The 20792-nt window shown below is 55.0% G+C and overlaps 1 protein-coding gene across 1 annotated transcript; it reads right to left on the reverse strand.

Moving 5' to 3' along the window:
* Positions 1–580: 580 nt before the first annotated feature.
* On the reverse strand, positions 581–20792 carry UNC119 (unc-119 lipid binding chaperone). Its single transcript, XM_084823264.1, has 5 exons — positions 20420–20792; positions 8189–8302; positions 7677–7779; positions 6512–6684; positions 581–4916 (listed from the first exon to the last, which is right to left on the reverse strand). The coding sequence occupies exons 1-5, from the start codon at positions 20577–20579 to the stop codon at positions 4804–4806; spliced, it is 663 nt and encodes a 220-aa protein (XP_084679390.1). The 5' UTR covers positions 20580–20792; the 3' UTR covers positions 581–4803.

Below are 20792 nucleotides of genomic sequence, written 5' to 3' on the forward strand. Positions count from 1 at the left end.
TCTGGAAGGCACCAGCTTGGGGGCGTCTGGTGCAGCGCAACCCGGTGCCCTCCAGATGTTTTGGGTGACAGCTTCTATCCTCCACAGCCCCCAGCCACGCTGGCTTGAGACTGATGGGAGTTGGAGTCCTCCCAAACACCTGGAGGGCACGAGGTTGGGGGAAACTAGTGCAAAGGAGAGTCCCTGAGGGATCTGCTTTGGCTTGGCCAGACTACTGTGTCACGTGTCTGTGAAGAAGCAGCCCGGAATTAGCAACTTGCGTGCCGCCCTCCGCAGATCGCACATCCGCTATTTTCAGCGGACTTTAGCCATTAATGAGAGGGCTGGGGGGAGAAATGCTTCTTGAGCACAGAAATTGCCATTCACAATCCAAACAGAACTGTTCTTGGAAATAAAGACATGAAGAGGTAGAGCCGGTACTAGGCCCGAAAACCCAGCGCTCGTTCTCTCTCTCAATCTCATTTCCAGTTAAGATGTTCAAGCCAAATATGTCGGTGGTTGAGAGAAAAGATACAACATGGACGGCCAGGTGGAAACGACACATGTCGCTCAGGAGACGAGACACGCTGAATGAAGACACACACCATCGCTTTTCGTTTGGATCATGTGTTTACTTCAGGGTGTTTGGAGAGGGTGTTTGGGGGGGGCAGGGGGGGTTGTTTTGTTTTGTTTTACACTGTTCAATTTTTAAACACTTGTTCGTGAAAAGTTTACACCTTTTTCTGTATATTTCCTTTCCCACCCCCCACGCCACCCCCAAAAATGCATATGTAAAAGCACACCCCTTCATCTGTAAGTGAAATGGCAATATAAAACGGTTTGGAAACAATCACAGCTGCTTCTTTTTAGCCCCTTGCATTTTCTTACACACTCTCCTTATTCCTTTAAGGAAGACTTGGTTGTCATTAATCCGATTTTACCTTTTGCTGAATTATTCCCCCCTTCTGTCCTACTGAAGTCAGCGTCATATACCTTTGCTTTATCTTTTTTTGTAGGTGACCTATTGAGGTCACAGACTTGAACATTGGACTCCCATGGCCCCAGGGGAAAACACACACACAGATAAACAAATACACACACACAGTCTTTCCCTTCAGGGGTGCACAAACTGTGCCTCACCAGATGTTGTTCAACTCCAACCCCCATCAGCCTGAGCTAATGACTGGGGATTAGGGAAGTCAGACTTCAACAACATCTGGCGGTCCACTGCTTGTCGGCACTTTCCCTGCATTTTACAAAGCGATGCTACAGTGGATATTCCTAGAACATTTGAGGTCTGGCAACTAGAAAGATACCAGTAAATGTGAGCCAGTAAACATTGCTACATTGTTCCAGTGGAAGAATCCTAATTCCTACCCACCAAATATATATATTTAGATTTATTCATTTATCTTATACAAAGACAATAAAGACAATGAAACCAAAAGAAAGAAAAAAGAACCGTGTCACATGCTTTATGTTGTCCTCAGCGATTGCATTTGGATATTAACACAGTGAATGAAAACTAGGGACCGGGTCATTCTAAACCTTTCCCCAACCTGGTGCCCTTCAGATGGGATGGCCTACAACTCCCATGTTGGCTAGGGGTGATGGGAGTTGTAGTGCGACCTATCTGGAGGGTGTCAGGTTGGAGAAGCTTGCTCTGAGGGGTGTCTAATTATTATTTTTAAGGTGGAAAACAAGTATCATGGTCAAGGAGATAAGAATGCAGCACAAAGCCGAGGCTGCAGCGAAAGATCAACACTGCTGTTTCTGAAAGCCACAAGCCAGCTGGCTTTTATTTGTCTTTATGGGACACAGCAGAAACCAGACTCAAACTCTATTTTCAGCTCTCTCTCATGAGCCTCTTATCCGCCCAACGGCAAACAGACTGAAATGCGCTAAGCGTCAACCATTTTCACCCGAAGATGAATAATTGTGCTATCTTCAACAGGGCCGTTCGCGTAAACAGTATAAAAATAAACTGTGACAATTCTCTGTAACCATCTTGAAGTGGTCAGTCCTAGCCACAGATCTGTGGATCATCAAAGGAATGCCAAGGACGGACCCTTTGGCTGATTCCATCCTTCGAGAACGGGAGATCCGCAAAAGAGGTTTTCTCTTTGGGCTGCAGGGAAGTTGGTCAGAAGTGAACTCCAATTTAAAAAAGATGGCCTTTTTATCCTCAGACATCAAGTTTGCGGCTTGATGCTTACACAGTATCGAAACCTCACGCTGCTTCTGCTGAGGCTCGAGTCGCAAATGGCCGCCACAACAGTTGCTGACGGCAACTCTTTCAGGCTGACTTACCTACTTACCCTGCTGAAGCAAATGGTATGACAGCCCTCGCCAGCCTGAGCGCCTGCCAGATGTGCCGGAGCACCCCAACACATCTGGATGGCACCCAGGCTGGGCGGGATGGCTGTCAGAGGCAGGCTCTGGTAGCCATCGTTTTATATACCGCATTTTTACATTTCTCTTATAGCTCAGGCCAAAACGGACCTAAAATTGAAAATTGCAAGTACATCAATATGGGGTGTACAATCTGGATTTCTGTCCTATGTCCATAATTACTAATTTAAAAAAGAAAACGGATTTGTCCAGACAAAATTAAGGGGAAACAAAACAACTCCACAAAGGAACAAAACCTGCAACGCCTCCTGCCGCTCCAGTTCCCCACTAGCAAATCCCCTTAGCATGTCACTGGGAACCCTTTCAGAGGAGCCGCTCTAGGACTATATTACCCAGGGAGGCGGTGGGCTCTCCCACACTGGAGGCGTTCAAGACGAGGCTGGACAGCCACCTGTCAGGGATGCTCTGACTTGGATTCCTGCACTGAGCAGGGGATTGGACTCGATGGCCTTGTAGGCCCCTTCCAACCCTACTGTTCTATGATTCTATGATTTTATAGAAAATCACCCCACAGGGGGTCACAAAAAGCTTTCTGCTCTTTTTATCTGGAACACTTTGCTGGAACAAGGCTGCAGCCAGAGAGTTAAACCGACAACGAAAAATGGGATGAAACAGTTATTGGTACAACTCTACCTCCCTGAAGCTGACGTACGGCCGTTCCATCTAACTCACAGAAATCAATACAGACACACCAATATTTATAGAACTATCTACAAAACCCTCCTGAAGCCTGAATGTTGGGGGGGGGGGGTCACAAGATGCTAAGAGTAAAGAGGACAGGCGGGCTCTTCCTCTCATTTTGCCCAGACTGGGTTTGCAGTTTCCAGGGGCCCCAACTCCAGAAGAAAACGGGAGTTGGGATTCCACTGGCACGCTTCCTCTACCCTTTGCCCTGCTCCTGGCCTACAGAGAGTGATAGACGCCCATTGGGAGCATTGCTTAGAAAGTTCTTCCTGTGGATAACCCATGGGGAGCCTGCAGCACCCTACTCCAGACTCGCACGACTCTGAACGACGAACGTCGGCTTTCATGGCCGATTCACAGGTACTGAGCCAAATAAATAAATAAGCAAGCCACACGATCACATGCACTCGCACACACGCGCACGCACACGGAATGCTTCCAAAAAAGAAACGACGAGACAAACGTGGGCCAAAGAAACGAGGAAATTGCCTTTCCCTAGTCCCCGTTACATGACAAGATCTCTCTCCCTTCACGATCACCCCTGCTGGGAACGTCATGAGATTCTAGCAGAAGTCAAATGTTGCACGGGAAAAGATGTGAGCAGAGCGTGAGTGGCAGGTGGCCAAGTCTGCAAACGGAAGGGAGAGCTGTCTACCAAAAGGCTTTCACAGCTTGGCTCCTGCCTCAGGGAAAGGGAAGAGCCACTGGAAGACTCTTCCTCCTGAATTATTACCCTCCAGTGGACGGTGACAAGAGCCAGGAAGCAGGAAGGATACACGTTTAGTGAGGAGTGTCAACCTCGTTCATTCTTTTTTTTGAAGAGGACTGGTGACACGCTTCCAGCTATGCGTTCGGGGTGCGGTGGGGGTGCAAATAGATGCAGGGATTTTTGTAAATGCCACTAAAGAAAGATACATTGGTCCACCGGGAGACTCTGAGGTGTCCTCAGCTTCGGGGATGGGTGGGGAAGCAGCTCAAAGGACAGTAGAAGGAAGTAAGTCCTTCAATCACCCACCTGCCCAGGCTATCATTACAGAGCTTTTGCAAAGAACCCCCCCGCCCCCCGGAAGATCTGCTCTCTCCAACAGACATGGCCAGAGGCTGTGTACCTAGTAGAGACACTGGTGTTGTACTCAAAGGGCTTGTTTTGGTATTCAGGGACCTGCTGAGTACACCCACCCCCTTGCCAGCTGTCCAAGCCTCCCCAAAGAAGATCAGCTCATGCCTCCAGATCCACCGTCTTAATGTCCCCCCTTCTACTCTGCTCCCCAGAATCGATGTCGGAGGCTACCAGCAATGAATTTAGGTCTCTGCCCCAAGGACTATTCAGAGCCATAATCCGAATTAAGGGGATGCACCCCATCTCAGGAGTTCACGTTAGTCTTTTGCCAGTTCCCAGGCAAAACCGATTGGACTGCGACACACTCTTGGAGACAGGAGCGTAAAAACAGGAGAGAGTTCTTTGCGGCCAGGTTGGCTGCACAGAGCTATTTCAAGAGCCCCAAGCGACTGCCAGTGAAAGAGTTACTCAGCTGTGTAAAGAGATTCCCCAGAAGGCTGGGGCAGGGGGGTTGCCTCAGAAGCTCGGGGGAGAGTAAAGACTTTGGCTAATTTAGTCCACAAAACTTCCTCGCGGAGTCCTCTGTTCTTGGCTCTCAGTGCCGACTTCGGCCGGTGAACTCCCAGACTCGTTTCCATAGGGAGCAGAGGCAGCATTCCCAGCTGTGCTCACGGCCCGCCGCTGTAGGAATAATCCGCCTTGTTGTGCATCACCAACTTGTTGTCCACAAAGTAGAAACTGTCCGACTGAGTCTCGTATGGGTGAAGGATCATCTCCTGGACTGAGAAAAGAAAGAAGGAGGGTGATCAGGTTTGCCCGCCCTGGGCTTGATCAAAAGAATGTCTGTCCTTCAAAGTGCATGACTAAGAATGGGCAAAGGATTATTCATTGTAAACATACAGGAAAAAAACAACTGTATCCAAAGAGATAAAACGAAAACGGATGATCCAATGCAATATACAGAAATCCCATTTATCCAACATCGAAACAGAGAATACAATAATCTCTCCTTCAAAATAATTAGTACATTTGGGTGCTTCCAGATGAGGCTTTGATTATGCAGTAACCCTGCTTGAACACAGAGTTTGCCCTGTGTGTGCGCGAGCGCATGTCCAGACAACTTTCATTTGTAACCCTCCTGTTTTTCCCACACTGCTTCTTCTGCCTTTTATTCTCCTATCAGACAAAATCCGTTGAGGAAAAGACCGAATAGTTGCACAATGCCTTTTGAATGGTAGTGCTCAGAGGCTGGAAGCACCCTTTAACTCCATCTCCCCTACTTCTAAAATTTTTACCAACCATTCCTTCTTGGACAGTAATCAATTTTGCAAGGACTACCTTAGCAGCCACTGAAGCTATGAGTACACAGGAAGCTTCCTGATATGTTGTCACACCCTGGGTCCATCTAGCCCAGTACCGTCAACATTGACTGGCAGCAGCAGCTCTCCAGGGATTCAGGCAGGAGTTTTTCCAGCCCTACCTGGAGATGCTGGGGATTGAACTGGGGACTTTCTGCATGCAAAGCAGAGCCTCTACCGTTGAGCTACAGCCTCTGAGTCCTACACATCTCCCAGCATCAGTAGGTACAGCTGGCCGCTGCCAGTCAGTGCAGACCAGGGATGTTGAACCTCTCAGGGGCTGCATTCGGGGGGGGGGGGGGGCAGCAACAATTCCAAAATACCATCATATTTTAGCTTAAAGCTTTTACTGCCAGTAACTAAGCCTCTGGAGAGGCATTTCTGTCGCAAAGTCTGGTGTGACTTACAGCAGAGTTGTTTTATACAGAGAAAGTGTGGCATCAGAGTATTTCGTATTGGAGGCAATATACACAGGCTCAAGCCAGTTTAAAAGAAGTTCAAATCAACTTATTTTACTAGCACTTTTATACACATCGTCCAAGAAGACTCTTTAACACGGTTTAACTGCAAGCACGCCCTAAAGCTGGATGTGCGAGTAAGTGAGTGAAGGCATGTGATATGGTTACTTGCTTCTTTCAGGGAGAGACTGCATGGCACTGTTGCAGAGGCGAGAGGAAGAAGAAGAAGAAAGGAAGAGCCAAGTGGAGGGAGCAGGAGATAGGAGCTGACCAAGCTGCAAGGCATTCTCTACCACCCCCCAGTGTCTGGAAGTGTGCGGAGTTGTTCCGATCAGTGGAGGCTAGTGGCTCCAACGCCAGTGGGGTGTTGAATCCACTCTGGGTTTCAGTCTGACCCATCCAGAACTCTAAAGGAGCTATCCAAGGTGCTCCCCTGGTGCAGGCATTGCATCGCCAGAGGGACCAGTGGGCGACTTGTCATATTGCCATGCACACCCCTATGACTCCCTGCAGAAGCACATCAGCCCAGCCACAGGTCTGAGACACAGAGTGCCACTTACTGAGGTCTTCCGAGAGCTGGGGGAACTCGTAGATGTGCTCGCAGGTGTTCTTGCTGCTGGGGATGCAGAAGCCAAATTCGAAGTCAAAGCTCTTCAGAAGCCGGTCGCGGAAGTAGTGCCGCTCGATCATCCGGAAGTTACTGATGGGTTTGTCGCCCACCGTGAACTCGACCCTGCGGCGGAGGGGGGGGGAGGAAACGGAGGAAAGGGGAGTGAGGCCTCACCAAAACGGGGCGTCATTGGTAATCCAGAGCGTATCGTTAGCTGCACCAAGCACCACTGTTTGGTGGAAGGGGGAGGGACATCGAAAGAGTCAGTAAGTGAGTGAGTGAGTGAGTGAGTGAGTGCTTCTCTGTGTGGAGCCATCTTGCTTAGCCTTGAGGAGAAGAACACGCGGCCCCTTCGCTGACCTGATGAGAGGCAGCTAGCTATGTTCCAAGCTCTGCGATCACTGGAGAGGCAAAAATGTGAGGGGGAACGGGACCCCTCCCCAGGGTTATTTGCAGGAAAACCATCCGCCCCCAAAAAGTTTCCAAAAATTCCTGGGGTAGAGGGATCAATGGTTTTTGTTTTTCTGTTTTTTCCCCTGTTTTGTTCTGGCCCTTTTTTCCCAGGCATTGACATCTCTTGCAGTTACCCACTGGAAACCGCTTTATACCAGGCCAGACTCTTTGTCCATTTATCCTGGTATCGCTTACTCTGACTGGCAGCAGCTTTCCAGGGACTTTCAGGTCACTTGCTTCCTGAAATCATTTTTTAACTGGAGACGGCGAGCACTGAACCAGGGACTTTCTGCGCCCAAAGCCGGGGCCCAACCACAAGCTATGGTCTGCTGTGGAGCAATAATCCTTCCCACAGAAATGTTTTGTCTTCTTACAGTACCGATCTCTGTCCACTGCCTGCGCATATTGTGCTGGTCCAATGCACACAGAACTACCCCTCCCAAAGCCTCACGGGCGGAAAGCACTCCCGATGTACAAGCTGGATGCACAGCGCTGCCTGCAGATGGACCCCTACGGCATACAGGTTTGAGGCCGGAACTCGCTGCCCAGCGGTCTGGACGGTGCAAGAGATGCGTTTCTCCAAACTCATCTGGCGTGTGGGCCGCCCACGGGACATTCTCTGAAATGGACTGATTTATTCCCAGAACTGCCCAGTGACTTACGTAGCTCCAACCTGCCGCAGCCGAAGGAACGCCGGCGTGAACTGGTAGCGGACAAAGCGCCCGGCGTTGGGGTCGACGCCCTTCTTATCGCTATGCTCACGCTCTGGAAGTGAAAAGGCACGAGATGGGGCGCGCGGGAGGACACACCGGGCTGGAGACCCCCAAAACCTGCCTCTGCACACGCCCGCTCTCCCCAGAGAACAGGCCGAGCCTCACAGTGAGGACCAGCCCATCAGTCCCCAGCTGCCACAGCTCAAACGCGCCAATGCTCAGACTCAACGGGAGCCGTTTCTGCAAACACTCTTCCCAACCCGGCGTTCTCTAGGTGTGTTGGAACGACATCTCCCATCACACACACACCCTGCTAGCTTTTTTGTTTCCTGTCTGTTGCATGACTTATATGTAAATCAAGAGGGGCTTAAATGAAAATGTTAATCAAAAAGAAGGCGGCGGGAGGGAGGGAGAAAATGTTGGGGGTTCCGTTAGCTTGTAAACATGCGGCACTTACTCACCGGAAGCCAGTGGCTTGGTGATTTCAAACAGCACAGTGCCTGACTCCATGTCTCGGATCTTAAACCGGGTGAAATCGATCTTGTAGACATTCTCCTCTGGGGTGCACAAGTAGTCTGCGGGAGGAAAGCGCACAGAGTCGAGAGGAAGGCAAAGGCTAAGATTTCAGACTGCTCCTCCTTGACGTGCTGCTTTTGGTACACGGATAAGTGGGGTCCAAACCCCACCGTTCCAGTTCAGTGGAAGGCTGGAGATCACACTGCACATGGCACACCTGTGTTTGTATCTTTGCCACAGAAAGTGTGTGGTACGGGGCATAGGATTCGTTTATTTTAGATCAAGTTTCTAGACCCCATGGCTGCAAAGACAGGCTTGAGGATGTACACAAAAAACAGAAGGGAAGCAACTAAAATGAACAAAATGCAAAAAAGAGAATGTATTCTCAAAGGTGCCAAGGAAAAATTCTTTTATCGGATGCAACACATTTTGGAACCAAGAGCTCCTTTGTCAGAGGCAATCTTACAAAACCCAAACACTGGGAAACAAGCTAAGCCAGCATGCGAAGAACGTGGCTCTCTTTCTTAAACCATCAGGGACAGATAGCCCTCCTGACAAAAGAGCTCCTGGTTCCGAAATGGACTCTTTTTGCATTTTGCTCTCGAGAATGTGCAGCCGCTCCCTGGCAAACTGCAAACTAAGGGGTGGCTGAAAACAATTTTGAGTGTTTCCAGAGCTGGTTAGCTCCTCTCCACCCCCCATCACATCACGAGAAGAATGAATTCTGCAAAGTAAGCCACCCCCAAAGTGTGCAAATTTGCCTGGGTTATGCAGGGTATGGAATTTGGCTCATGCAGTTTTATTTTTAATTCTTAAGGACGTCCTACAGCGGCAAGCATTGCTGCCAAAATTGAAGCCCTTGATGGGGGAGCTGCGTTTCTAGAGGCGGCATGGCTCCGTCATGCACCCACACAGCTGCACCGAAGCGGCCAGGGCCTTCCAGGTTGGGGCCTTCCAGGCGCCCAAGGAGAAACCGGCCGGTCACCGCGCTGCACACCACCAACACCCTTTCATCTCTAAGAGGCTTTGCCCCCGGGCAGAACAAAAAGCTCATGCCGCTTTGTGGCCCCTGATCCAGCTGCACCAAAATAGAGTGGAAGCATCCGCGCACGCGCGCAGGCACCCTCCCCAGACATCGGGCTGCTTCCCCACGGGCGCCTGCTCACGCTGGCTGGGAACGATGGGAGTTGTAGTCCAACACGTCTCGAGGGCATCAGCTTGGTGGAGCTGTCTTGAGGGTCTGCTCTGGCTCCGCTGCCCGGCTGTGCCAGTGGTCCGTCACACCCATAAACCCCCCATCAGCTTCCGTGTAGGCAAGAGGATGCCTTCGTGTCTACCTGACGCTGCTCTGTTTGCTCCCCAGCTCTGGCCTCTCCCTCACCCCCCAGTCAACTTCCCCCTCCCAGCTCTCTGCTTATGCTCTCCACCATCCGTCCTGCCAAGGTTTCTTATGTTCCGGACTGGATGGATACCACCTGCTCAGGAGGCAGAGTGACAACGCCTTTTTGCTGCCTCGGTCCTGCTGCTACTTAAACCCCTGGCATGTTGTCCCACCTGCACCCTGATGCATTTTCACCCAGGGCATTGGTTTCTCCTGCGCCGGTGATGAGTTGAGCAAATGCCCACCTGGCGCTGCCCATGGAAAACCAGCTTTGACGCATCAACCACTTGTACCCGTTTCTAGTCACCTAGGGAACCCCAGGCTTTCAGCCCTCATGCTCAAAGAGGTTCAACACTTCTGATGTAATGGCGCGTTATGAACCCCAAAGAGTTTCTCGACCGTTTGGAACAAAGCTGAGGCACATTCAGGGATGCTGAATCAATGGAATCAAATGAGCTCAGATTCCACAGTGGACCGGCTTTTCCCAAGTCACATGGATTCTGTGGACTGGCAGACTTTTTTTCCAAAAAACTTTCTGGAATTTTACACAAATTTAGTCATAGAAAAACATGTAAAATAAAAAAAAAACACCAGCCAGAAATGTGCATTTTCCCAAAAGGCTAATGAGCATTGGGGGGGGGGGCTTTCTGCATTTTGGGGGGCTTTGCACATTTCCACAAATGCGAATTTGCGCAAATTTGGGGAATTGGAAAAAAATCTGATTCCGCCAACAAGCAGACGATGGAACAAAAGGCACCTAACAATCCGCAAAACGCAGATGAAATGGATTTGACAAGATCTGCACATCCCTAGGCACATGTGAGCAACAAAGGCCCAAGAGGAAGGAGGGCACGCCCCGCAGGGAGGGCACCCCAAAATAGGGTGTGTTGGCCCCGATGCGGCTCATTTAAGCCTTAATGGAGGAGGCCAAGGCCTGCCCCCGGGCAGAACCCAGTGAGGCCCCGCAGGCCGGATTTGGGAGCCCAGAGGCCCAGCTTAAGTCATCCACCCCAAAACAGCCACGCTCTGCATTTCCTAAGTGCTCTGTTACAAAATGCTTCCAGGGCGCTTGGAAAACATGAAACGTTTTTGCTTTGTAACACCTGGACAAAGATCAAAACAGAAATGTGTCAGGCCGAAGAAATCACATTCTTCACGCTTCAGCTTCAGAGGTTTGCTTTCCTCTTGTTTCCCCGCTGGCGCGTCCCCCTTATTCCTCCCCTGCTTGAACGCCTGAGGAGACGGCGCTTCTCGCGCACCCACAGTCTGCCAGAGGATCAGCCACTGGGGCTGTGGCTTTCTAAATGGATTCTACTTCTGGACCGCAACGCGGTTCGGAGGTCTCATCTGCAAAATGGACCACCTGGAGAGAGCAGAGATTGGCTGGAGAGAACTGCAGAAGTCAACAGGTCCTTAGGGGGATGCCGGCAGGGGCGGGGGCAAGAAATCCTGCCAGGCTGCAGCTGTGTGACTGACGGTCTTCGAGGAGGATCAGTGCTGGGGGCTTTCAAGAAAAGGTCGAATTGGGAAATGCCAGAAAGGTCCCCCATGCAAATTAGGTGAATCTGTATAGGAAAGAGCTTGTCACCTCCATTAGGTTAGTTTCCAAAGGGTCGTCTGCACTGAAAGGGCCTCAGTTGAGGTGCTGGGCTGAGGTATGTGGGGCAACCCTGCCTGTTTTCCAGAGCAGAACTCCAGTTTTGTTCCATCCACGCTAGCCCCTGGTTCACCTGCAGGAGCACCTCAAAGCGCAGGGTGTTTAAATCCGGCAGTGGAAGGACTGGCTGCTCCCACGCACACCTCACGCCCAGCACACTTGCCCTCGGGGACCTTGCCCCGTGTCCCGTTGCTTGTTGGAGGTGTGGCTGGCAGGGACAGGGCCTTTTCTGTGGTGGCGCCAGACTACAGAACTCCCTCCCCAGGGAGGTGCAGCCGGCTCCCTCCCTCTCAAGCTGCAGATGAGCTGTGAGGACTTTGCTTTAGAAACAAACCACCTGGCTTTTGGCGCGGGTTGAGTTTTCTTTCTCTGCTGCTGCAGGCCGACTGTGATCTTAGGGTGCTTCCAGATGAGGCCTGTCGTGGGCAACTGCCCTGCCTCAGAGGAGCATAGGAAGCTGCCTTGTACGGAGCCAGACCCTGGGTCCATCTAGCCCCGTATTGTCAACACTGACTGGCAGCAATGGCTCTCCAGGGTTTCAGGAAGGATTGTTCCCCAGCCCTACCTGGAGATGCTGCCGGGGATCGAACCAGGGACTTTCTGCCTGCAAAACAGGGGCTCTGCCACTCCGCCACAGTCTCTCCCCTGAGCCTTGTTCATGGAACTTTACATGGGGGGGTGTTTTCCAGAGGACAACATTATTATTGATTATTATTTATAATACCTTTTATCCTGTTTAATATATTAAAATCCCTAAGCCTTTTGTTTACATTAAAATGCGTCTTCCATTTGTAAACCCTCCCATGTTCCCCCACCGCTTCTTCCATTCCTCTTCCAGAAAATCCGTTCACGAAGGAAAGCCGGAACAGCTGCTCTGCAACATCTTTTGACTGGCAGCGCTGGGAGCCCTCCTCTGCTCTGCGTTTCCACTGCATTTTTATGGAATTTGAATTGTTCACTGTTTGATGGACTGATTTCACTGCAAGCTGCTTTCTAATTGCTTTTGAGGGCCCCCAAAGTGGGATATCGTTCCTCTCATTTATTACAGAGCTAATAAAAAGCTGATAGGGAAAACACTGGAGAAAGAGAGGGAGGGAGAGGAGGGCCAAAGCACCAGAGAGAGAAAGAGGACGATTGCCACAGGTGCCGCGTCAAGCCACTACCAAGTCAGACCAAGTTTCAGAACTCCCAGAGGCAGTGGCCTGAAGAGAGGCCTGAGCCCTCCAGATACCAGGGACTACAACTTCCATGATCCCCAACTGCACTGGGCATGCCAGCTGGGGCTGGGGGATGTGCCGCCCAAAACATCGGGAGGGCCCCTGCTCAGGGGAAAGTGCTCTAGACCAGGCGATGAGCAGAAGTCGCTCTCCCGATGTTTTGGACTCCAACTCCCATCAGCCCCTGCCAGCATGGCCCATGGCTGGGGTGCTGGGAGCCGAAGCCTAGAATGCCTGGGGCGCAACTCCCCGCCCGGCCAGGCGCAGCCTCCCTTGCCCCGCCCGCCGAGCAGTGCTCGCCACGGCCGCCCCCCGCCCCGTCAGCAGCCCCCTCCAGACGCCCGCCGGGCGGGGCCCTGGAATCCGGCCAGCCCGCCCAGCCCGGCACCGCCCTCCAGATGGGCTGGGCCACAGCGCCCGGCACCCCCAGCCCACCGCGGGCCAGCCGCACTTCGCCCGCGGCCGGCGCCCCGAGTGGCGGGGCGACGCAATGCGTGGGGCAGCTGTGGCCGGAGGGCGCGAGCGTGGGAGGCGCCTCTCGGGAGCATGGGGCTGAGGGCTGAGGGGGCGGCACGGGCCCCTCAGCCGGGCAGCTGCGGAGCAGACGGGCTGGGTGGATTGGCAGACTGCTCCAGGAGCGACGCCCTGGGCCGGGCACTGCAGAAGGAGCGTCCCGTCTGCACACGAGGGCGGTCAAGTGCGGAGCACCCGGCCTGCCCCTGCGGAGTCTGAGGCGGCAGGCGCCTTAGCAAACCTCAGTAACACGGCTGGGGAATCAGACACGGGCTGTCTCAGCTTCCAACTGCCTTCTCCAACCTGGTGCCCTCTGTTGGACCCCAAGTCCCATCATCCCCAGACAGCCTGGTCATTGATGGGACCTGTAGTCCAAGACATCTGGAGGGCGCCAGGTCAGGGGAGGCTAGCTTATGAGCGCCTTCCTCCTCTCTGGCAGACAGATTCTCTTTCTTTCTTTCCATTATTTCTTGCCCACCTAGCCCTCCCAAGGCGGGTAGAACAACGAAACTCACACAATAAAAACTGATGCAGTAATAAAAACAGTCAAAACAGCAACAACAGCAACATCCTAAAACACAGCAAATCTTCTGAAAAACAACAAGCACCGGCATAAAACCGAACCTACAAGAACGCAGAGCTGCAGCTTTAACCCAGTCCAATAGAACATAATCGGGGACGGCCAAAGTGGTGAGCTTTCAGGGCCTTCCTAAAAGCTTGCAACGTAGGGGCTTGGCAGACCCCTGATGGCAACTTTTTCCAGAGCTGTGGGGCCACTGCAAAAAAGGCCTCTCTCGTGTAGTCACCCACACCCCTTTCCTGATATCCGAAATGGGGACGCCATGCTTCACACCAACCGGGAACCGGCTCTGAGCCTGCGGCTTGGGAACCAGGTAGCGCTAGCTGCTGCTTGCCAAATTCGGACACCATCGAGTCAAAGTGCAGTTAGGAAGCCAGGAAAGTGAAGGAGAGAACCGGTGCATGAGAGGGTGGGTGGGGAGAGAAGCGTGGGTGAGCAGCTTCCCCCACCCCCTCCGTGGCTGTACAGGTCTGTTACTTAACAAGCTTTGACCGGGTGACAAATAAGCTCAGGGGCGACTTTAAAACCCTCTACCTCAGCACAACCCAGGTACCAGACCAGCACACACAGATCCAGGGCTGGGGGAGGGACCAGGGCATGCATGGAACAGAGGCAAAGAAGACGAGGTGAGCACAAGTGAGCTGCTGCAGAGCGGCCTGGACTGAGCCAGCTCTGGGCAGCTCAGGCCGGCCAGAGAGGAAGAGGAAGGAAACGGCGCCCAGGGAGGCTTCCAGCTGCGGCGCTTCTCAGGGCAGGGCGGCGCCTCATGCAGCAGATCTGTAACCACATCGTGGCGCAAGATGCAGAGCCCGGGCCGGGTGGCGGAATCCAGCCTGCGCAGCATCCTGGCTTGCCTGTTGAAAAGCAAGACCCAGAAGAAGCGTTTCTAGAGCACCCAGCAGGTGTCAAAGATGCAGCGGCAGAGGCCTGGGGAATGAAGCCGGAAAGAGGCGTATGGGACTCCTGAGGAGTTTGGAAGAAAGCGGGGCCTTCCGCGTCCGGGTGGAGTTCAGCATGCCCCAAGCTGGGGCCCTCCAGGCGCGCGGCACGGAGCTCCCGTCCAGCGGTGTCGTGGCGCCTTTCGAAGCAGAGGTGCCTGCTGGGCCAGCCACGGCCCCAAGGCGCCTCCAAAAGGGCAGGCAGCAGCGTGCATCCACATCAACCAGCCCGTTCTAGCAGGGCCCGTCTCCGCCAGGAGCCGGTCTTTTGTGGAGCCCGCCGGAGACCAAGCCAGGGTGGCCCTTCCCTGTCACCTGCCATTGCCTGACCCTTTCGCCCGGAAATGCCAGGGGCTCAATCTGGGGCCTTCTGCGGGCAAAGCAAAAGCGGCGCCCTCGTCCCCCCCCCTCGCCACGGCAGCACGCTTCTCCCCAAACCAGTGTGGTGCCGCGACTGGAGTGCTGGACTGGGATGAGTGGTTCCAAGTCCCCACTCAGCCACGAAGCTCCCTGGGTGACTCTGGGCCAGCCACGGACTCTCAGCCTGGCCTACCTCAGGGGGTTGATGGACGGATACAACTGAAAGGAAGAGGGCTGTGTAGGCTGCCTTGGGCTCCCTGCAAGAGGGGAAAAGGCGAGATATAAATGCAGCAATCAATCAATCAATGGACAGCGGCCCAAGACCAAGACGACCCTGAGGCCGACAAGTTCGCAGAGACGTGCCTGACAGTATTTTTTTTAAATTGCCATTTGTATCCTGCCACCTGTCTGCATATAGCACCCAAGGCAGCTAACAACAGCAGCGGTAAAAATACAATGACGGGTTTCCTGGACTACTGCATGCACACCCCACCCCAGAACCGGGGGGGGGGGGGGCACACAGGCGTACCAGTTCAGCTGTGTGCAGAATTCATCAGCTGCTGCCACCCCATCCCAAAGAGTCCCCTGTCCATCCAAATACTGCCACACGTCCGACCCCGAGAGTCCTCAGCTGAGGGGCTCACCAGATATCAGACGCATTCAGTGGTTCCTCCAAACACTGCAAACAAGCCCACCGCCCCTTCTGCTTCCCCTCCTCCCTCCTGCGGCCAGCTTTAGTTCCCTCTCACAGGCTGCCAAACTTCCCCACCACCAGCACCTCCCCTGCACCAGTGGCCCAGGGAGCCTTTCGGACTTCCCCCAAAGCCCCATCTGCCAGTTGTTCCTGTTTGGCCTGATCCCTGCCTCATAAACCCCCGTGAGCAAGGGGGTCTCGCCACGTCTGCAGGCGGCACGGCACCCACAGCGCCACGTCACTGGTGCAACGGAGCAGCGTGTCAGCCGAGAACTCGGGCGGTCAGAACTCTCAGCCCCAGCTTTCCTCATCTGTGAAATGGGCAATATATGATGAGATGGGGAAAATCACAAAAGCGGGGGGCGGGGGGGGGGCTTTGTGAACTTGGGCAGTCGCACCTTCTGAACCTATTTTCCCCATCTGTAAAATGGGTGCTGTGTGATGATATGGTAAACAAAAAAAATCACAAAAGGAAAAAGGAAACCACTTTGCATCATTTAAACGAAACAGATAAAAATAATACTGTAATATCTGTGCTATAACTGTGTGAGGGTCTCCCTCGGCCAGCACCAACCACTGCCTCAGCCCCTTAGAATGACAGCAGGCAGCTTTGGAAATACAAAAAAGTCTCACCTGAATGACACAGGCCACCTGGTGACCCCCCCCCCCCCCACACACGCACGCAACCTTCCATCTGTGCAACAAGAGATAATTCCCTACCTCAGAGGGATTCGGCTGAGATAAGTTCATTAGCAGTTGCTGCAGCTCAGATACGACACGGACAGAGGAACTAAAAATAGGGAGTTGATCTGCAAAGGGAGAAAGGACAGGAGGAGGGGAGAACGGGACGAAGAGGAGACGCCTGTGTGCTCCCTCCGGAGTCCGTCCCAGGGGCCAGGAGTCCCAGAGCCCCCCTCCCCACCGAGGACTTCTGATGTGTTTCCCTTGCAAAGACGCCAGCGCCCACGCTGCTCTTGACTGGAGGACTCCAAACCCCATTTCTGCACGGCTGCGTGTCACTTTCGTGCAACCGTTTCCGCTCCCGAAATTCAGAATTTCGTACTGGGAAGGGACAGAAAAAAAGGACTGCCAAACAGTTGGTAGGATACAACCAAGGTAATTTTGGATGATGAAGATGATGATTGGTGAACCCAGATCCACACAGCTTTCACTTGGGGGATATAAAAATAACTATTATATGCACATAGAATAAAATAAAAATAATAAAAATAACTATTATATGCACATAGAATCATAGAAGAGTCGGGCCATCGAGTCCAGCCCCCTGCTCAGTGCGGGAGTCCAAGGCAGCGCATACAGGCCACCCTTCCTCCAAAGAGCTCAATGTACTGTATTGACTGACGGATTTGTACCCGGCCTTTCTGCCAAAAATGGCACTCAAGGCAGCTTACAATCCCTGACAGAAACAACAGTAAGTAAATACATTAACACACAACTGAAGACAACTGAAAGCGCAAGTCCATGGTCTCCCCCGCCCACAACAACCCTGTGAGGTAGGTTAGGCAGAGAGATGGAGTGACTGGCCCAAGGTACCTCGACTGGCCCAAGCCACCTTCCACATTTGGTGGAAAGGTGGGATCTACATTGAATAATAACAACAGTGAAGAGGATGTCACCCAGTTAGCTTCGTGGTTGGCTGGGAATTAATTTATTTATATACTGCTAAATGTGATAAAATCTCTCAGCCTGCCTTCCCCAACCTGGTCGGCGCTGGGAGTTGTAGTGCAACACATCTGGAGAGCGCCCCGGCCCTAGTCGGACATGCATCTCCAACCTGGCACCCTAATGTTTTTGCCAACAAATCCCAGGATCCCTGACTGCCGGCCATGCTGGCTCGGGGCTGATGGCAGTTGAAGTCCAAGTTATCTGGAGGGCACCGATGAGGCAAAGGCACCGATGTGGCAAAGGCTGCTCAAGCCCATACTCTGCCCTGGCTCTTGTGGGGCAGATGGCTTTTTCCTCCCTGCCTCAGTCTCCACCCACGAATTCTCCCAAGCCGTCGCCATAAAGACTGGAAAAACAAAACAAAAGGAACAGTCAATGCCCAAACTTCCCCCCTTTCCCCATGTCTCACTCTGTCAAGCGGTGTGGGGGGAGGCATTTGTGGCCTGCCAATGTCCTCGCCTACACTGCCCCCATCCCTCACCATGGGCTACGCTGGTGAGGCTGACAGGAGCGACAGCACAGGAGGGCGGCTCAAGCCGTGGCCTGGCCCAACCGGGATGCCTCAAGAGGGATGGCCGGGTGCTGTCATCCAGGGGGCATCCTGGCTGGGGACAGCGGCCATGGGCAGAGGGCGCAAGTCAACGAACTGAGGGATGGCCAGGAGGTGCTTCTCCTCCCCCCCCCCCCGTAATCTGGGCTAATCAGGCTCTTGCAGGAGGCTGGAAGGGCAATGGGGAGGAAGCGCCTGCTGGCCTTTGGCTTAATCCCCTTGGAGGACACCAAGGCTGCGCCAAGTGGCGCCGGAAGCGGGAGGGGAGAAAGTTCTCCAGGAGGCTGGAAGATAAGCGGAAGTTGGGGGCTGGGGGGGGTACATCAAGCCTGGTTTCCAGCAGGATCAGGAGGAAGGCCTGCTGCTTGGGAGAAGGTTGGCAGGCGCCTGTTGGATCAGACCAGGGGTGGAAATGTGGAGCCTGCACAGAGCGGTGCACCCCCAGCCGCCCTTCTGGGCGCCCACCACGGCATCCTCCCCACCCCCCGGCCCACACACATACTCTAAGAAATAAATAAATCCAACGTTCTTACTGGCAGCTGGGAAGGCTACAGAAGCGGTTTCCGTTGAGGCTGAAAGCTGTGGGTTCAACGGAGCCATGGAGTGTGTGGGGGCTCAGCCCCCGCCTCTGCCTTCTACGCAGTCTTCTGGGCAGGGGACTTGCCCTTTGCCACGCCTCCCATGGCAGCCATTTTGTGGCGGTGCCTAGGACAGTGTCTCAAATGGCCCAATGGGCCCATGGCCCTAAAAGGCGGCCTCCCCTGGATCAGGCCCTAAGCCCACCGCACCCCCCTCCCCCAGACCAGTACCATCTGGGGAGTGTCAGGCTGGGGAACGCTGCCGGGGGCCACCTAGGCTTCTCTGTCTACACAAGGAGAATCCAGACAATCGCCCCTATCCGCCATGGGGCAGCTGCAACCTGTTCACCTTCGAACCCGCATCAAGTGCTTCAGCCTCTGCCCCAGTGGGCTCCGGTCCTAGGATGCTCCAGTTCAAAGGAGCATCAGCCAGGAGCAGCTTTATTTCCTGTCCGCCTCTCAACCATAAAAGAACCGCTGGTCGCAGCAGACTGTCCTGGGCTAACTGAAGGCACAGCCAGACCGGGCGGGGGGAGGCTGCCCTGGGCTATCCCAGCCGGTCGGGGGCTGATGGGACTTGTAGTCCAGCCCATCTGGGGAGCACCAGGTTTGGGAAGGCCGTCCTATGTCTTATACCGACAAGCAGCTGGGAACCAAAAGGAAACTTGCACGTTGGCTGGATGCTAGAGGCGGCAGGGGAATTCAGAGGACTGCTGCCTTGTAAACACCGACTTTCCACGAATACGTAGAGGAAGGTGACTTGGAGACCTTGCACACAGGAGATGCAGAGGGGGGGAGTTTAAGCAAGAAGAGAGCGCAAGACGAGGGAGACCACAGTATTTATGAGCATGTCGGGGGAGACCTGCCTGGGTGCAGGAAGTGAAGCGGCAAGGGCCTTTGGATCACGCCCTCTCCAATGGGCAGGCCTGGATCTGTGCCACACACCTCTCTGGAGTCCCACTGCCTGGACCCAGGAGGGTGCAGAGACTGGCACGGATCACATGGGGCCCAAGAATGGGTCCTACAAAGCCCCAGCACCAAGGCCTCCGCCGGACCCTGCTCTGGGGCTGTTCAAAAGTGCGAAGAGCAGCCTTTCACCTCCCCACCAGGCCCTCGCCACCGGAGAGACGCTGTTGAGACAACCCTGGCCTCCATGATGCATTCGCAAGCGCACCCGCCCACGTCCAGGCCGTGCGAGGCCAGACAGACCACCGGAGCGCCCAGAACCGCAGGCGGGCCGGGTCAGCCTCTGCTTCACAACTGCGCATCCCGGGGAGTCAGTGGCAGCAACGCCACCAGCCCCCGCGCTGCTCCCTCTGAGAAACCTGCGCGGGCTTCACGCCGCATGTCTGCGGAGCAAAGTGGGGCAGAGGGCCCCTCCGCGGGCTGGGGCTCCCTAGAAGCCAGCCAGAGGGGGCGGGGTGGGGGTGTCAGGTGCCTCCCGCCCCGCCCCCAGCGGGCCCAGAGCCACAACCAGCCGAGGCGGGCCATTTCCGGCCAAATGTGCAATACCGTCCAGTGCTGGCAAGCGCATGCAGCTGGCTGGGGGATGCTGGGAGCTGTAGTGCCGCACATCCGCCAGGCTGGGAAAACGCTGCGAGAGGGTCCGGACCGGCTGCCAGAAGCGCAGGACTCCAACCCCCAGCATTCCCAAGCCCTGGCGGCTGGGGCTGATGGGAGTTAACGTCCAGGAGAGCTGGAGGGCACCCGGCCGGGGAAGGCGGGAGCGCGGGGCGCTCCCCAGCAGGGGCGGCGAAGGAGGGCGCTCCCCGTCCGCGCCGGAGGGCCAACGCGAGCGGGGCCCCGCCACGGCGGCGCAAGCGCGCGGGCCCCGCCCGGATCAGGCCCCTCCGTCCTCCCGGCCAGGCGGCGCCGCCCTGCAGGGCTCGGCGCGGCCCCGAGGGGCGCTTGGGAGGCGGCGCGCCAGGGCGCGCGGCGGCGCTCGGGGAGCTCGGGGCCGGCGCCGCGCAGCCCTGGCCCGGGCGCGCCGTCGCGCCCGCCGGCCTCCCGCGCCCGGCTTACCGGAGGTGATCTTGGGCAGCCCCAGCACGTCCGCCGGGCTGACGAGGGCTTTGCGCGGCACCTCCTCCTCGGCGCAGGGCCCGGCGGCCGCCGCCGCCGCCCCTCCGCCGGCCGCCCCGGGCGCGGCTGCGCCGCCGCCGCTGCCCTTCTTCACCTTCATGGCGCCGCCGCCGCCGCCTGCCGCTGCCGCCGGAGGGGCGAGTGCGTGCGGCGCGCGCGGCGGCGGCCTCCCTCACCCAGGCCGGCCGCGCGCTCTAAGCGCCTTTGCGGCCGCAAATCCCCCGGCCCGCCTCCGCCCGAGGGAGGGGCAGCGGGAGGGGGAGGGCGCCGCGGAGCACGTGCAGAGCGCCGCCGGCCCCGCGGGGGCGGGCCC

This window comes from Heloderma suspectum, chromosome 16 (genome assembly GCF_057233095.1).
Source record: "Heloderma suspectum isolate Gila_16-S chromosome 16, 16-S_ref, whole genome shotgun sequence".
Taxonomy (NCBI): Eukaryota; Metazoa; Chordata; class Lepidosauria; order Squamata; family Helodermatidae; genus Heloderma; species Heloderma suspectum.